This window comes from Pangasianodon hypophthalmus, chromosome 15 (assembly GCF_027358585.1).
Source record: "Pangasianodon hypophthalmus isolate fPanHyp1 chromosome 15, fPanHyp1.pri, whole genome shotgun sequence".
NCBI lineage: Eukaryota > Metazoa > Chordata > Actinopteri > Siluriformes > Pangasiidae > Pangasianodon > Pangasianodon hypophthalmus.
In genome coordinates this window covers 7,561,799-7,580,190 of record NC_069724.1, presented here as the reverse complement: position 1 = coordinate 7,580,190, position 18,392 = coordinate 7,561,799, and the positions used below count along the sequence as shown (strand labels likewise).

At 40.4% G+C, this 18,392-nt stretch overlaps 2 protein-coding genes across 2 annotated transcripts; both read left to right on the top strand.

Annotated features, from left to right (window-relative positions):
- The first annotated feature begins 9,444 nt into the window (after positions 1–9,444).
- On the top strand, positions 9,445–10,442 carry LOC113541427 (odorant receptor 131-2-like). The gene has a single exon (XM_026938390.3). The coding sequence runs from the start codon at positions 9,474–9,476 to the stop codon at positions 10,440–10,442; it is 969 nt and encodes a 322-aa protein (XP_026794191.1). The 5' UTR covers positions 9,445–9,473.
- A 5,472-nt stretch (positions 10,443–15,914) lies between these two features.
- Positions 15,915–16,883, top strand: LOC113541426 (odorant receptor 131-2-like). Its single transcript, XM_026938389.3, has one exon. The coding sequence runs from the start codon at positions 15,915–15,917 to the stop codon at positions 16,881–16,883; it is 969 nt and encodes a 322-aa protein (XP_026794190.3).
- The last annotated feature ends 1,509 nt before the right edge of the window (positions 16,884–18,392 follow it).

The window sequence follows — 18,392 nt, the reverse complement described above, 5'->3', positions numbered from 1 at the left end:
CAGTCCTGGTCAACTGGTTGAAATCCTTTCTTGACCCAAATGCGATAGATTATGCCCCATCTAAAAAAAAAATCAAATCCAGGGACTTTATCCCGTGTCCAAACAATAACAAAAAAAAACACAATAGTCCATCTTAGTGCACAAAAAAACAAAAAAACACATTTTAAGCCATATAGAAAAAAAAATGCAAAAAGAATGATTCAAGGTCTCTGCAAAAAAAATGTTTCAAAACATTTTCAGAATGGTCACTTAATGTTTTTATAGGCCTTGCAAAACTGTCCATATTCCCTTGGCCTAGAAACAGTCCAGTGTATGTATACGTGTGTATATGTATGCAAACGTTCACTGTTTTGTTCCTCCACAGTCCGTAAGAATAATTAGTGTATACGTGTGTGCAACAGTTCATTCTTAATAATAAACAGAGTGTGGTCTCGGGTAGGAGAACACCATTCGCACCCAGGGCATTGTAGCAGGTGTCCACATATTAGGAGAAGGCAGATCACATTCGCGACCAGTTACTTGGATTTTGTAACAGGTAGGTGTGCCCAGACTATCATACGTGAATTTTTTTGGTGGCCATCGTTGCCTCACTGAATGATGATATTGCATCTCCCCAGGCCTGTCACTTGACTCCACTGTTTCGACCGATTCCTTCACAGGTGAGCATTCACGTGCACTCACTGGACTGTTTTCCATTCGCATTTCAAGCAGTTCAGACCTGTTCTCCTTCCCAGGTACATTAGAAGGTATTGGAAGATCTTGTCCTGCCTCAGCTGAAGGTTCTAGTTCAAGCTCTAGTAATGCAGAATTATCTGATGCATTCTGATGAGCAGGCAACTCAGGGGGAGCAGGTTGTGCTTGTACTAATTCTTGTCTCTGATCATAACTCCTTGGCTGTTTTCTCAACTGGCCACGCTCAACTGGTACATAATACTCAGAGTCACTTTCACTTTCCAACTCACTCTCTTCCATTCTATTTACAGGTACACTGGATGTCTCCTGTGACTGTTTCTGCTTGGGTTTGGATCTCTGCATTGGATCGACTTCGAGAGGTAAGTGATCACATGGCATCAGGATGTTTCGATGTAATACTCGTGACCTCCCTTTCCCTTTTTCAGGCTTGACCTCATAAATTGGCGCATCCTCTGCGACTCTACGTACTACAACATAGACTTGCTCTTCCCAATAGTTCCGAAGTTTACCTCCTCCCCTTGGGGTCAAATTCCTCACAAGGACTTGGCTGCCTGAGTCAAGGTCAGTGTATCTCACTTTCTGGTCATAATTTTTTTTATTCCGTTCACTTGCCTTTTTTTGCATGTGCCCTTGCTATCTCTTGTGCTTCTTGCATCCCTCGTTTCCATGCTTCCAGGTAGTCACTTTGGCTGGTAGATGGGTTGCCTGTCTTAAGCCCGAAGAGCACATCAATGGGAAGTCTTGGGAAGCGACCAAACAAGAGCTGAAATGGGGAGAAACCAGTCACTTCACTTTTTGTACAATTGTAGTCATAGATCAACTTGTTCAGTGAATATTTAAGTTGATTTCTGTTTTTCAGTCAGAGTTTTCAACATTTGCAACAATGTTTGATTAAATCTCTCCACTTGCCCATTACCTTGGGGGTGGTAGGGAGTAGTTCTCGATCCAGTGATCCCACTGTACTGTTGCAGTTGCCCAAACAGCTGGTTTTCAAACACCCCCCCCCCCTTTATCGTGGTGGATTCTCAAACGGAATCCAAACTTGAGGGCAAAGTCGTTAAAGAGTTTGTCTGCTACAGTCTTGCCAGATTTTGATGTTGTAGCAAATGCTTGTGCAAATCTTATCGACTATGACAAGGATCTATTGGTATCCTCCTCTACATTTTTCCAGGTGAAGGAAGTCCACCGAGACGAGTTCGAATGGGTAAGTTGTCGTGATTGGCTTAAGGGGTGCTCTCGTCTCTCGACACGGTTTCTTCTGCTTAATGCAGGAACAGGTCCTTAACACATAATGCTCAATATCTCGCTGCATATGGGGCCAGAAGAAACGATCTCGAATCAAACTTGTGGTTGGATCGACACCCTGGTGTCCCATTTTATCATGCAATTTTCAAGTGCAATTTTCCTGAATTTTACTGGCAATACAAGCTGAGTTCTCTGTGCTGTTTTCCTTTGCAGAATACCGTCCTCGTCCAGCATCAGCTTATCCCACACTCTCATCATTTCTTTAGCTTCTGAGCCCGCAGACCTCCACTGCTTGGGAGAAGGTTGTAAGTGATGAATTACAAACTCTATGTCTTTGTCCTCCCTTTGACCACTCCTTATCTCTTCCTTTGACAGGGGTTCTCCTGATGCTGTACTTGTTCCTGCACATGTTGATGAACTCTGACAAGCTACAGCAAAGGACCATGGCTATAGAATCCGATGAAAACTCCACTGTGTACTCTGGTATGTTTTTTTCTGAGAGTATTGTCAGCCTGGATAATGCATCGGCATCAATGTATTCCTTTCCAGGCCGATATCGAATAGTGAAGTGGAAATCAGCGAGCTCCGCGACCCATCGGCATCCCGTTGCGTTCAGCTTGGCGGATGTCAAAACGTAGGTAAGGGGATTATTGTCGCTATACACTGTAAAAGTTGGTGCATAGTAAAGATAATCTGTGAACTTCTTCGTGATAGCCCATTTGAGAGCCAGGAACTCCAATTTTCCACTGTGCAAATGGTAATTCTGTTCTGCTCTTGTCAATGTCCTTGATCCATAAGCAATCACTCTCAGTTTTCCCTCTTGATGTTGATACAGGACAGCTCCCAGTCCCAGATTTGATGCGTCAGTGTGCAGTACAAAGGCCTTTGTAAAATCTGGGAACCCCAACACAGGTGGCTTGACTAGGCACTCAGTCAGTTTTTCGAGAGTTTTCTGATGTTGCTCCGTCCACTCAATCAACTGACTTGATGAAGCTACGTGACTCTTGAGGTAAGTCCCTCTTTTCCCTTTACCTTTTGTTTGTACCTTGTTATTGTCATTTTTCAGCAGGCCATACAAGGGGCAAGCAATCCTCGAGAAGTCCTTAATGTAAGGGCGGTAGTAACTTAACAAGCCTAAGATCTTCCTCAACTCCCCTACTGTGGTGGGTCTCATGTCCTTCAGTGCTGTCACTGCTACAGTGTCTGCTGGATCCATCCTGCTCCCTTCTTTCGACACTATCCTTCCCAGGTAGCAAACCTCCTCCTTGAACAGCTCACATTTCTTGGGCTTCAATTTCACCCTGTGTGACCGCAACCGCTGTAAGACTTTTCTTACTGCCTCAACGTGCTCGTCAAAGGATTTTGTGAAGACCAGGATGTCGTCCAGGTAAGGGACACAAATGTCATCTCGTAGCCCTTCCAAACATCCTTCCATAAATTGCTGGAATACAGCTGGCGCATTCATGAGCCCGAAGGGAATACGGATCCATTCATATAACCTCCACGGGGTACTAAAGGCTGTCAATGGCCGGCTTTCTGTTGTCACGAAACCTTGATGGTACGCCTTCCCTTGGTCTAACAGAGAGAACCATCGATTTCCTCCCAAGCCATCCAGTATATCCTGCACTCTTGGAATCGGTTGGTGGTCAGGCACTGTCTTCCGATTGAGGTCCCTGTAATCGATACACAACCTCAGGCTGCCATCTTTTTTTCTGACGCACACAACTGGGGATGAATAAGGCGAATGAGATTTTTCAATCCACCCCTGGAGGTAATCTTTCATTTCTTGGTACAATGGATTTGGAACAGATGTATACGTTCTCACAACAGGTGTCTGATCTGTCAGATTGATGCTCAACTGCAGGTCTTTGACACACCCGATGTCCTCATCTGACTTCGAGAAGGAATGCCATTCCTCTCACAGCATTTGTCTGACTTTCTGTTGCTGTTCCAAAGACAAATGGGTCACATCCACAGGTGGGTCCCACACACCTTCACTCATAGTCTCACACACACTTGCTGATTTTACACTTTCATTAACACAGGCTGTTGTTACACAAGATGATGCTGTCATTGGTAACACTTACTTTACTGTTTGTATTGTCCCCAGTTCCGTTTTTCCCACCAGGAGGATGTCATGGTCGGTCACATTCTGAACACTGATCTGAATCACAGGTTGGCTTCCCTTTTTTAGAGTCAAGAGTGTTTCAAGGCGTTCCAGTCCATCAGGATACTCTGGGTTGACAGATGGTTCAAACAACATGACACTATCCTGCTTTATACATGGTGCTTTAACTTGAGACTTGACTTGCACAATAGCATGTTTCGGCACGTTGATATGGTCTTTTGTCACCTTAACAAAATACTCGCCTGAACTCTCAGCTGTCACCAAGTTAATGAATATTTGGACTTCTCCTCAAACTTGGGAACACACATTTAACAGCCTTGCTCAGAAATCGTTTGCTTGCATCACTCTGTCCCCTTTCTTCACTCTGTCTCATTACCTGCTCAATTACATTGTAACCAATAATTGGCTTGGACAACTGCTGGCCTTTTAGAATGAGTACAGGAATGACTAATTCTTTCCATTTGTTTGCAGGAGGGGCCAAACTGAACAGGATCCCATCCTTCATAGGGCATGCTGGAACCATTAGCTGCAACAAGATTCAAGTTGTCTGTGGCCTCTGTCGCTTCAGAAACATCCCTTAACCTTACTCCAGGTATGTACTGATCTCTCCACTGTTGATCCACGATGCACACTTGGGATCCTGTGTCCCATAATGCCTCCATTTTGTGTCCGTTTAGATAACATGTCACTAAACATTGTTTACCCACCAGGGAAGTCACAAGTGAATGTTTGTTGACTTGACACTCAGAAATTAGGTTACACTCAAAGGGGATAATCTCTGGCTGTAATCCCATTCTTTCAACACGCCTTGAATGTGGAGGGGACAATTTCACTTGCTGGGTCACTCCCAGTCCCGTGGTGGCAACCCTTCTCCATTTAACTTACTCTGTGATCAGGCACCTCTTTCTTTACAACCCGCCAGGAAGTGTTCGTTGCTGCCACAGCAGTAACAGTGAGTGCACAGTTCCATCGATCTTGCTTGCTGACAGGGAAAGCACTGTCTTGCCCTTGAGGGGCGCAGTTGTCGGTATGGCTGGAAATATCGTGACCGTGGTGTTGTGGCATGCAACGGTGACTCTGCATGAAACTGCTGTGGATTGAAACCCTGAGCTGCATACTGACTTGGCTGGAAATACTGCAATGGCATTGGATTCATCCGCCGTGGATATGTCTGCAATGTGAACTGAGAAACTTGAAATGGGTACTGCTGTTTCTGCCCTCCATTCTGACTTGATCTCCAGACCTGGTTTTGTGGCACCTGATTCCCTTCTGGGATGGAGTGATGGGCTGCTCTTAGGGGTGAGACATCACTGTTAACAGCACAGCATTGTTGCAGCGAAGCTGAAGGTTGCTGCATTGATTTTTTGATCTGCATGACTAAAACTTTTCAATTGTGCCATCAAATCAATTTTTGGCTGCTTTTGCTTACTTTTTGACTGAGTCGGTTCACTTAACTGAGTAACATTCACAGCTGCATTTCGTTCGCTCTTTCGTTTACTTTGTCTCTCAGCTTCATGGGCACATGCTACATTAAATTTTTCCAACAGTGTCTCGTCTGTGACTGTGGTGTCTGTTAGATACGGTTGGAGATCGCTCTGGATACGATCACTCTGTAGACCTGTTAACACAGTGTGAAGAAACACAAGTGCAGGGTCATATTTCAAACCTGACTCGTCTTCTTGTGACGCAAAGAGAATTTTCTGCCTCATGTCAAGCACACGTATAAGGAAACTTTGAGGTGTTTCTTTTGCACGTTGTGATTCTGCAGTCAGCTGCTTATACAACTCAGTTGCATTCTTTTCTTGGTAATGGGAACGAAGGATTCATCTCAACATTGGTAGCGTCAAATCAGTCTTTCGTTCTAAGTAGCTACGTAATTGAAGGCCTGGTGTAATGGCCAGAATAACTGAATCAACAATCTCATGTTCTGGATAACCCTTATTCAGTCCGCTTTCAATTTGACGTGCCAGACTCGAAAAGGTTAATCTCTCTCTTTGGCCAGGCTCCCTGTGCCATACAGTTGGTATCATTTTACTCTGTGGGGGCAGCGGAGAGTTAACTTCTATCCTGTCTGCTGAGGCTGGCACCAATCTTGTGCTCTGTGAAACAGTCAGATTCTTTTGCACAACAGGAAGTGAACCAGATGTCTCCTTAATTTCTCCTGTTTGTCTTTGTACTACATTCTCTCTTTCCCCTATCGGTCATGGGGCTGGGCTTGGTTCACTCACATTAGCATCAACAATCATCATTTCGCTCAATTTCTCATTTATGCTTAATAGTTCAGCCATACCTCCATCCTCTAATTCCTCCAGCTCCCTTCGTAGCAGATAACTACTAAGAAGACTAACTAGGGACAGGTGTGTGACATTTGCTACATCTTCTGTGTGAATTTCAAGGAACTGACTCAATTCAATTAATTTTCCCCTTGGCAATGTACACAGTCTCTCACCAATTTCTTCCAGAAGGCTGTGCAATGCATCTATCTTTACTGTAGTGTTTCACAGTTTCGCATGTGAACCCTGACTTATCTGACTTAACGCTCCATTCAGTCAGCTCTGCCTGGTCACTTTACTCAACTGCTCCACATCCAGGTAGTTAAGGGATGAATATTGATGGGCAGTTGCTGGCAATAAAGAACGATGACCCATCCGACATAGATCCCAGGGGTGCCTCCAAAATTGTAGTACTGAAAAGAAGTATAATAGCGAAGATTAATGACGAATTAAAGACGAGCACTGCAGTGATGGCTTCCTTAACTCTGTATTTAACATTAATGAAGCGCATCACAGGCGCGCCACCTATTGAGATGTGCAATGACGTCATGACGCAGGTATACCAAACAAACATAACTAATTTTCAAAATGCACATAACACTTTTTTTTTCATGTAACGCACAAATAAGCAATTAAACGTTCTTAACAATATTAGAAAAATAACATTAAACAATTTTATAATGAATTTAAAGGAAAATTGTACAACCAAGAACATAACTTATATTCAATATATCACATCATCACTGAAGTGATTCTGATTAACCCCAAATAAAGATTAACGATAAAGTTTTTTTTTTTTTTGTAGGATTTTCTTGACATGTTCTTGGTTTCCTCTGACTGCTGAAGCTATCCACAAAGAGCTTACAAAGCATGTATGGGATCTCACTGTTGAAAGGTATCAATTAGGAGAGGGGTACAAAAGAATTCCCAAAACATTAGCTGTACCATGAAACCCTGTCAGACTACAAGAAGGTCCTGTAAATCCTATCTCATGTATCTTTGCAGACTGTTTTAGATGCTTTAATTGCATGGTTTAGTAATGAAACTTATGAATGAATGAGAGACGAGATGACAAATAAAGCTATGAAGAGCAGTTGCTTTAATCTCTGATGTTATAGCATGGCCTTTATCCATTAGCCTAGCTGCAGAAAGCGCTACCATTCAGCACAATTTCCAAACTGTCTCAGAACGATTACATATTGTCTGACTGGGGCAATGACGCAGTCGATTAGTTGGTCCTTCGCTGCTGTCCAGGATGAATTGAGACACATTTGCATTCACACTACAAATGTGATGTGCCCATGTACCTCCCAGACCACCTCCGAATGCGGTTTGAGGGGTCAGATCACAATGTGTCTTCAACATGCATTTGACCCTGTTAACACCTGTTTTTACCTGCTTAACAAGTTTTCCAGTTTTAGATGCAAAGCAAGATAACAGAATCATAAAGCTAACCAACTTCATAGAAAGTTCAAGATCTCACTGGAGTTACTGCTTCCCTAGTGTTGAGTTTAAACACTTGGCATTTTTGGGTGTTTTTACACTTGGTCTGTTCCAGTATTCAAATGGTCTCAGATTGATGATTCAGTATTTTTTTGTGCATATGTGAATGCTTCTTTGCATTCACATGCATTCACATGTAGCAAAAATGCTTCTTTCACTTCAAATTTGTATTTCACTTCAATTTGTTTTGCCTGTTCTGTTTTTCATCCAAATCATAGCATTTCAGCAAATGATAACATCATATAAAGCAACCATTTTGAATGACACTTCAGTGTTACACAGCTATTACACTACAGTAAAAGAGTCATGGTGTGAACAAGTTGTCTGAGATCTCATCAGTGCTAAAATTTCCAGAAAGAGAACTGAGTCCCCTTTTGAGTCCACTTGCAATGTGAACACCAAAAGCACTGAGGCCATTTGCAGCTACTTCCCTTTCTGATCCACTTTAACAGGACCGAGTGTGGTTCATTTTTAAAGAACTATATGTGAAAACATTCTAAGTCATGGGCTGAATCTAAATAATTAGAAATAGCTGAGTCATTACGCACAGAAATGGGTGGAGTTAGAATACTGAATTTAAAGCCATACATGCCTGGTTCAGTTTGGGTAGGTAACATCCAAAAAAGAGACTTAAACAATTACTGGTCAACTAGTAAATATTAACCCTAATATACTGTATATGTTTTCCAAAAATGTTTTCTAAGTCTCCTCTTGTCTTTATTCTCCTTCAAATTTCCTTTTTCAACATATTTTTGGTCTCTACACTAGGGGATACATTTTGGGATTTGGCTTCAACCACTGAATCACACTAAACGCCCAATATGTTTCTCTTTTTTTATATGCAGGCCAGACTTGCACCAAATGTAGCAGATAGGCATTGACGTTAAACAGGGTTTCAGCCCTGTGAGATGCATACACACTTGCAAACAGAATGCAGGCAGTGACTATGCTAGTCTGGTGTGAATTCTAGATCTTACTGTTCTAGTGTGAAAATGTTGAGAAGTAGTTACAGGCTGTTTCAATATTGCTTTTCAATAAGTTTTTATGGGCTGAATGAAATAAGGCCACAGACCTGAACCTCTTCCAACAGACAGCTTTGATTGGCTCGTGGATCAAGATGTCTCTCTCTGAATGTAAATAAGTAAAAGTAGTTTGTTTTTTATCCTACAGATATTGATATTACAGATATTGACTGCTATACTATGTTGTTTATGAAAGAGGTTTACAGTGCAGACTAAAGAATGACATGTACATTAATAAATCTTTTCATGAAATTTCTAATTTGTCTATGAAATACACCACACAAATCATCACTTAGGGAAACTGAATAACAACATCCAAGGAATAGATGAACACAAAGTCTACTATGTACCCTCAGAGATGTGTCATCATCTCTCTCTGGGGCTCACATAGTGCCTATTATAACTGTCAGCTCACAACTATATTACTCTTCGGAGCTGGGGTAACATATGAAAGTGGGGTTCCGCACCAGATATAAAAGATTAGTGTAAGCATAAAATGGATAAATATTGTCTTCTCTCTTTTTTACGTTGGAAAAATCTGATCTATGAGGAAGTGGTGGTGATTTGTTAATAATATCTCTAATTTATGGTTCTCTTTTGTATCATATTATGTCAGTTACTAATGATAGCACGGTTGAGGTTTTGCTTATATATCAGCAAATATTCCAGGTTGCACTGACTGAGGGACTAATATCAAAAGTTAGTTTTGCAATATTAATACCTCTGTTCTTTATCTATTTGAATGCCATCATGGTCTACACTCTTTGCAGCAAGCCTGTTTTTAAAGAGACTCCACGCTACATTCTGTTTACCCACATGCTTCTCAATGACTCAATTCAGCTCTTTGTTACCTCTTTGTTGTATATTTTTAGTCTCGCCTATCTCAGGTTAGTAATGGCTGCTTGTGCTTTTTTAGTTTTTGTTTCAGCTGCAACTTTCAATAACGCACCTTTAAACCTGGCTCTAATGTCAGTAGAGCGTTTTGTGGCCATATGCTTTCCTCTAAGACATGCTGAAATAGTCACTCCGAAAAGAACTTATATTGCCATTGGAATTATTTGGTTTATGGGTGCGATACACTTTATAATTGACTTGCTTTATGTAGTGCTGATGGATCCTAAAATTTTAACCACACAAATATTTTGCACAAGAGAAAGGCTTTTCATAAAGCAATGGCAACTAGATGCTTATCAGGGCTTTAACATATTATACTTTGTGTCAGTGACTATGATCATCCTTTCCACATATGTCAGAATTTTGATCACAACCAGGTCCATTTCCTCTAATAAAAACTCCGCTGCAAAAGCGCACAGGACTGTGCTGCTGCACCTCATTCAGCTGGGCCTGTGCCTTACTTCTTTTCTTTTTAGCATTATAGAAAAAGCTGCAGCAATGGCCAGCACCAGCAGCAGCCTCTTCATGGACCTGCGTTATCTAAGCTATGTGTTTGTGCTGATCTTGCCACGCTGCCTAAGCCCACTCATCTACGGACTGAGAGACGATGCTGTACGGCCCTTTTTCATGTACTACTTTCGCTGTGCCACAGGCAGACGCACGTCTAATGTCAATGTACACTGAAAAAAGGCCTGTGTTCTCACTTTAAGGGGACTGACCACTACTTCATTTGGTCTGATATTAAAATTGTCTAATGTTTAACATATTTAATTAAATCATGCCCATTTTACAGGTTTGAACAGGGCCTATTAGACCTTAATACAAATGTTCTAACTATATTCTGTTGAAAAGTAGATACACAGTAAATTAAACTCACAATAGTAGCTTTTAATGTTTAGTAGGGAATAGTGAAAAGGCCAAATTAAAGAAATGCTTGTAGATATTGTGTTTGCTTATATCTAGGTTTCCTCTCTTGAAAACCTTTTCAAGTTTGTGCTTATTCATTCTGGAACAAACTGATCTTTGTCTCATCTGTCCATAGGATTTTGTTTCAGTATGTATGAGATTCGTAGTTTTTTTTTTTTTTTTTTTTGAAAGCTCCAATCTGCTCTTCCTGTTTTTGAGGCTTATCAATGGTTTACATGTTGAGATATACCCGCTATATTTACTGTGGTGAAGTTTTCTCTTCACTGTTGACTTTGACACAGATATGCCTACCTCCTGAAGGGTGTTCTTGAGATGGCCAAATGTTGTGAAGATGTTTTTCTTCCAGGGAAAGAAATCTTCTGTCTTCTACCACAGTTGCTTTAAATGGTCTTCTGGGCCTTTTGGTGTTCCTGAGCTTACCAGTGTGTTCTTTCTTTTTACAAATGTACCAAATAGTTGATTTGGCCACACCTAATGTTTTTGTTATGTCTCTGATGGGTTTGTTTTGATTTTTCTGCCTAATGATGGTTTGCTTCCCTGGCAGTGACAGCTCTTTGGACTTCATATTGAGAGTTAACAGCAACAGGTTCCAAATGTAAAAGCAACACTGGAGATCAGCTCTAGACATTTTATCTGCTTACTTGTAAGTGAAATAATGAGGGAATAACACACCCCTGACCATGAAACAGCTGAATATCCTATTGTCCAATTTCTTTTGGTGGGGGAACCACATAAAATGTGCTGTAATTTCTACACCATTCACCTCAAATTAAAGCTGAAAGTCTGCAATTTGTGCTCATATACAATATTTAATTTCAACTCCAATATACTGCGGTAGAAAGCTAAAATAACAATAAATTTGTCAATGTTCAAATATTTATGGGCCTCACTGTATATGTTTTCCAAATATGAAAAATATATACTGTTAAGAAAGACAATTTTGGAAGAACTCACATGGGCTTGCACGCTAAGAACATATGCTAAGTCTCCCATCATTCTTACCTTTGTACTCCTTTACATGTATGTTTTTTTTTTTTATAAAAGGCATTCTAAATCCTACCCTACCCTCAACAATGGACATTGTCACAAAGCAACTTAACAGAAATCCAGATAGTATATTGATCCATAATGAACAAGCCAGAAGTGATGATGGCAAGCAAAATCTCCCTGAGACAACACGAAAAAGAAACCTTGAGAAGAACCAGAATCAAACTGGAACCCATGCTCTTCTGGGTTGTACCAGGCAGTGCGATTATGAGTCATTACTCATCCACAACCTTAAACTATAGAGTCAAACAGTGCTAAGTGTGTTGAAACGATCTTCAGTATAAGTATCAGGCTCATTTTTGATTTCATTAGAGTTTTAGCTTTAAGTCTATAGTATCCAAGTTACAGTAAGTTATCCACTGTATAATGAAGGAGACTTGAGCATAAACTGTTTTAACAAATGCAAAGGCTATCCAAGTGAGACCATCCACAGCCATCTTTAGGGTATCCATATGGTAATGTGACCGAGTGAATAATAAGAATGGTGTGTTGGGCGGGGCGTATGTATTTATTTTGCCCTATAAATAGCGCAAAGGGCAGTAGATTGTGTAACTTCCTTGCGTTTTGACTTCCGCCGTCTCTTTCCAGTGTCGTGACTCTGGAACGCCATAGTGAGGTATGAGCATGGCCTTTGCTTTGATGCTGTAGCAAAGCTCGGACAAAGATGTTTCGGTTCTTCACATTGTTTATTCTTTGTTAATCATAGGGAGGTAACCCTCAATATGAGAGTGTGAGTATGTGAGATGCTGATGCGGTTATTTTCGGAGCTGGGGACTCTGCGATTAGCCTAGAGCAACGAGCCGTGTTACACAGCGGTTTTATTCCACTCTATTATAAAGTTGCGTTCCACTCATGGATTACGCCAGAGGTATGTTTACGGTGGATTTTTGGTGTTTGTCATAGTGAAAATATTGATGTGGATTTTGTGTTTCTTTACACTGTGTTCCACATTATTATGCAAATTGTGTTTAAAGGTCATAAAGGTCATTTTTTTGTCTGTCAGTTTAAACACATGGATGGGAATGTGTGTCAGGGCTCTTCCAATCACTCCAATCAATCTCAGACACCTGTGCCAATTAGTTTGCAGGTGAGTCCAATTAAAGGGAAAACTACTTAAGAATGGATGTTCCACATTATTAAGCAGACCACCATTTTCCAGCAATATGGGGAAGAAGAAGGATCTCTCTGCTGCCAAAAAGCGAGAAATAGTTCAATGCCTAGGAGAAGGTATGACAACTTTAGATATTTCAAAACAACTTCACCGTGATCAGCGTACAATAAAGAGATCTGTAGCCGATTCAGAACACACACAGGTTCGAGCAGATAAAGGCACAATGAGGAAGATTTCTGCCAGACAAATGCGTCAGGTTAAGAGAGCAGCTGCTAAAATGCCACTGCAAAGCAGCAAACAGGTATTCGAAGCTGCTGGTGTCTCTGGAGTGCCAAGAACATCAAGGTGTAGGATCCTCAAGAGGGTTGCAGTTATGCATAAACCTGTCATTCAGCCACCCTTAACCAAAGCTCAGAAGCAGAAACGCCTGCAGTGGGCCCACACGTACATGAAGACTAATTTCCAAACAGTGTTGTTCACTGATGAGTGCCGTGCAACCCTGGATGGTCCAGATGGATGGAGTCGTGGATGGTTGGTGAACGGCGACCATGTCCCGACAAGGCTGCGACGTCAGCAACGAGGTGGTGGCGTCATGTTTTGGGCTGGAATCATGGGGAGAGAGCTGGTCGGCCCCTTCAAGGTCCCTGAAGGTGTAAAAATGACCTCTGTGAAATATGTGGAGTTTCTGACTGACCACTTTCTTCCGTGGTACAAAAAAAAGAACCGTGCCTTTCGTAGCAAGATCATCATTATGCATGACAATGCACCATCCCATGCTGCAAGGAATACCTGTGCATCATTGACTGCTATGGGCATAAAACAAGAAAACCTCTTGGTGTGGCCCCCATCCTCCCCTGATCTCAACCCTACTGAGAACCTTTGGAGCATCATGAAGCAAAAGATCTATGAGGGTGGGAAGCAATTCACATCAAAACAGCATCTCTGGGAGGCTATTCTGACATCCTGCAAAGAAATTCCAGCAGAAACCATCCAAACACTGACAACTTCCATGGATGCAAGAATTGTGAAGCTCCTATCCAATAAGGGGTCCCATGTCAAAATGTAATTTGGCCTGTTAAGATATTTTTGATTGAAAGAGCTTTTGATTTCAGCAAATATAACCTGCAAATGCTTGCAGTTTAACTAATGACCATTTTCAGTTGGTTACAACAATAAAATGTTTTAAAACTCTATTGTGCGTAATAATGTGGAACAGTGCATTTTAAGATTTAGATTTTTTTTTTAAAAAACGTTATGATTTGGAGGTTCGTTCGAAAACAGTCAAGTTATACTCTAATGCTTGATGACTTGAAAATTATGAGAACTATCATTTTTATAGATTATTTAGAAAAAAAGAGAGAAAAATTACATTTGCATAATAATGTGGAACGCAGTGTAGAGTTTACGACACTGCTGCTTTAATCTCTGATGTTATAGCATGGCCTTTATCCATTAGCCTAGCTTTGGGTGTTTTTACACTTGGTCTGTTTCAGTTTCCAAATGGTCTCAGATCGATGAATCAGTATTTTTTTGTGCATATGTGAATGCTTCTTTGCATTCACATGCATTCACAATGCAAAAATGCTTCTTTCACTTCAAATTTGTATTTCACTTCAATTTGTTTTGCCTGTTCTGTTTTTCATCCAAATCATAGCATTTCAGCAAATGATAACATCATATAAAGCAACCATTTTGAATGACACTTCAGTGTTACACAGCTATTACACTACAGTAAAAGAGTCATGGTGTGAACAAGTTGTCTGAGATCTCATCAGTGCTAAAATTTCCAGAAAGAGAACTGAGTCCCCTTTTGAGTCCACTTGCAATGTGAACACCAAAAGCACTGAGGCCATTTGCAGCTACTTCCCTTTCTGATCCACTTTAACAGGACCGAGTGTGGTTCATTTTTAAAGAACTATATGTGAAAACATTCTAAGTCATGGGCTGAATCTAAATAATTAGAAATAGCTGAGTCATTACGCACAGAAATGGGTGGAGTTAGAATACTGAATTTAAAGCCATACATGCCTGGTTCAGTTTGGGTAGGTAACATCCAAAAAAGAGACTTAAACAATTACTGGTCAACTAGTAAATATTAACCCTAATATACTGTATATGTTTTCCAAAAATGTTTTCTAAGTCTCCTCTTGTCTTTATTCTCCTTCAAATTTCCTTTTTCAACATATTTTTGGTCTCTACACTAGGGGATACATTTTGGAATTTGGCTTCAACCACTGAATCACACTAAACGCCCAATATGTTTCTCTTTTTTTATATGCAGGCCAGACTTGCACCAAATGTAGCAGATAGGCATTGACGTTAAACAGGGTTTCAGCCCTGTGAGATGCATACACACTTGCAAACAGAATGCAGGCAGTGACTATGCTAGTCTGGTGTGAATTCTAGATCTTACTGTTCTAGTGTGAAAATGTTGAGAAGTAGTTACAGGCTGTTTCAATATTGCTTTTCAATAAGTTTTTATGGGCTGAATGAAATAAGGCCACAGACCTGAACCTCTTCCAACAGACAGCTTTGATTGGCTCGTGGATCAAGATGTCTCTCTCTGAATGTAAATAAGTAAAAGTAGTTTGTTTTTTATCCTACAGATATTGATATTACAGATATTGACTGCTATACTATGTTGTTTATGAAAGAGGTTTACAGTGCAGACTAAAGAATGACATGTACATTAATAAATCTTTTCATGAAATTTCTAATTTGTCTATGAAATACACCACACAAATCATCACTTAGGGAAACTGAATAACAACATCCAAGGAATAAATGAACACATAAAGTCTACTATGTACCCTCAGAGATGTGTCATCATCTCTCTCTGGGGCTCACATAGTGCCTATTATAACTGTCAGCTCACAACTGTATTACTCTTCGGAGCTGGGGTAACATATGAAAGTGGGGTTCCACACCAGATATAAAAGATTAGTGTAAGCATAAAATGGATAAATATTGTCTTCCCTTTTTTACTTTGGAAAAATCTGATCTGTGAGGAAGTGGTGGTGATTTGTTAATAATATCTGTAACTATTTTATGTTTCTCTTTTGTATCATATTATGTCAGTTACTAATGATAGCACAGTTGAGGTTTTGCTTATACATCAGCAAATATTCCAGGTTGCACTGACTGAGGGACTAATATCAAAAGTTAGTTTTGCAATATTAATACCTCTGTTCTTTATCTATTTGAATGCCATCATGGTCTACACTCTTTGGAGCAAGCCTGTTTTTAAAGAGACTCCACGCTACATTCTGTTCACCCACATGCTTCTCAATGACTCAATTCAGCTCTTTGTTACCTCTTTGTTGTATATTTTTAGTCTCGCCTATCTCAAGTTAGTAATGGCTGCTTGTGCTTTTTTAGTTTTTGTTTCAAGTGTAACTTTCCGAAACGCACCTTTAAACCTGGCTCTAATGTCAGTAGAGCGTTTTGTGGCCATATGCTTTCCTCTAAGACATGCTGAAATAGTCACTCAGAAAAGAACTTATATTGCCATTGGAATTATTTGGTTTATGGGTGTGATGCACTTTATAATTGACTTGCTTTATGTAGTGCTGATGGATCCTAAATTTTTAACCACACAAATATTTTGCACAAGAGAAAGGCTTTTCATAAAACAATGGCAACTAGATGCTTATCAGGGCTTTAACATATTTTACTTTGTGTCAGTGACTATGATCATCCTTTCCACATATGTCAGAATTTTGATCACAACCAGGTCCATTTCCTCCAATAAAGACTCTGCTGCAAAAGCGCACAGGACTGTGCTGCTGCACCTCATTCAGCTGGGCCTGTGTCTTACTTCTTTTCTTTTTAGCATTATAGAAAAAGCTGCAGCAATGGCCAGCACCAGCAGCAGCCCCTTCATGGACCTGCGTTATCTAAGCTATGTGTTTGTGCTGATCTTGCCACGCTGCCTAAGCCCACTCATCTACGGACTGAGAGACGATGCTGTACGGCCCTTTTTCATGTACTACTTTCGCTGTGCCACAGGCAGACACACGTCTAATGTCAATGTACACTGAAAAAAGGCCTGTGTTCTCACTTAAAGGGGACTGACCACTACTTCACTTGGTCTGATATTAAAATTGTCTAATGTTTAACATATTTAATTAAATCATGCCCATTTTACAGGTTTGAACAGGGCCTATTAGACCTTAATACATATGTTCTAACTATATAGTAGATATAGTAGATAGAAAAGTAGATATACAGTAAATTAAACTCAGAATAGTAGCTTTTAATGTTTAGTAGGGAATAGTGAAAAAGCCAAATTAAAGAAATGCTTGTAGATATTGTGTTTGCTTATATCTAGGTTTCCTCTCTTGAAAACCTTTTCAAGTTTGTGCTTATTTAAGATAAAAGTCATACATGCAACATAGGAGCTTACTAGATATTGATTTACAATAAACCTTTTAAGCCTGGGACAATGTTAACTATGCTTTAAGTATTGGGTTGCCTCGAGTCATTGTCTATCTGCAGCGTGAAGCACTGTACAATGGGTTTTGAAATATTTGGCTGAATTTGACAGATAATATAGCCCTATTCACTTCAGAATTCATCCTGCTTCTTCTGTCAGCAGTCACATCATCAATAAATACAAGGGAACCAGTTCCACTGGCATACATGCCGACACCATAAGTTGAGGTGGTATGCCTCGGATATTGAGCAGTTCCTTCCCTTATCCATACTTTCTTCCTCCTATCACTCTGGAACAAACTGATCTTTGTCTCATGAAGGATGTTGTTCCAGTATGTATGAGATTTGTAGGTTTTTTTTTTTTTTTTTTGAAAGCTCCAATCTGCTCTTCCTGTTTTTGAGGCTTATCAATGGTTTACATGCTGAGGTTTGACACAGATATGCCTACCTCCTGAAGGGTGTTGTGAGATGGCCAAAAGTTTTGAAGATGTTTTTCTTCCAGGGAAAGAAATCTTCTGTCTTCTACCACAGTTGCTTTAAATGGTCTTCTGGGCCTTTTGGTGTTCCTGAGCTTACCAGTGTGTTCTTTCTTTTTACAAATGTACCAAATAGTTCATACATTAGTATCAATACAATAGTGCTATTTGCAAAAGCTTGGTCTCATAGGCCCCATTCACTCCTGGCATTAACATCCATCCTGGGTGATCAGACTACAAGAAGGTCCTGTAAATCCTATCTCATGTATCTTTGCAGACTGTTTTAGATGCTTTAATTGCATGGTCTTGTAATGAAACTTATGAATGAATGAGAGATGAGATGACAAATAAAGCTATGAAGAGCAGCTGCTTTAATCTCTGATGTTATAGCATGGCCTTTATCAATTAGCCTAGCTGCAGAAAGCGCTACCATTCAGCACAATTTCCAAACTGTCTCTGAACGATTACATATTGTCTGACTGGGGCAATGACGCAGTCGATTAGTTGGTCCTTCGCTGCTGTCCAGGATGAATTGAGACACATTTGCATTCACACTACAAATGTGATGTGCCCATGTACCTCCCAGACCACCTCCGAATGCGGTTTGAGTTGTCAGATCACAATGTGTCTTCAACACGC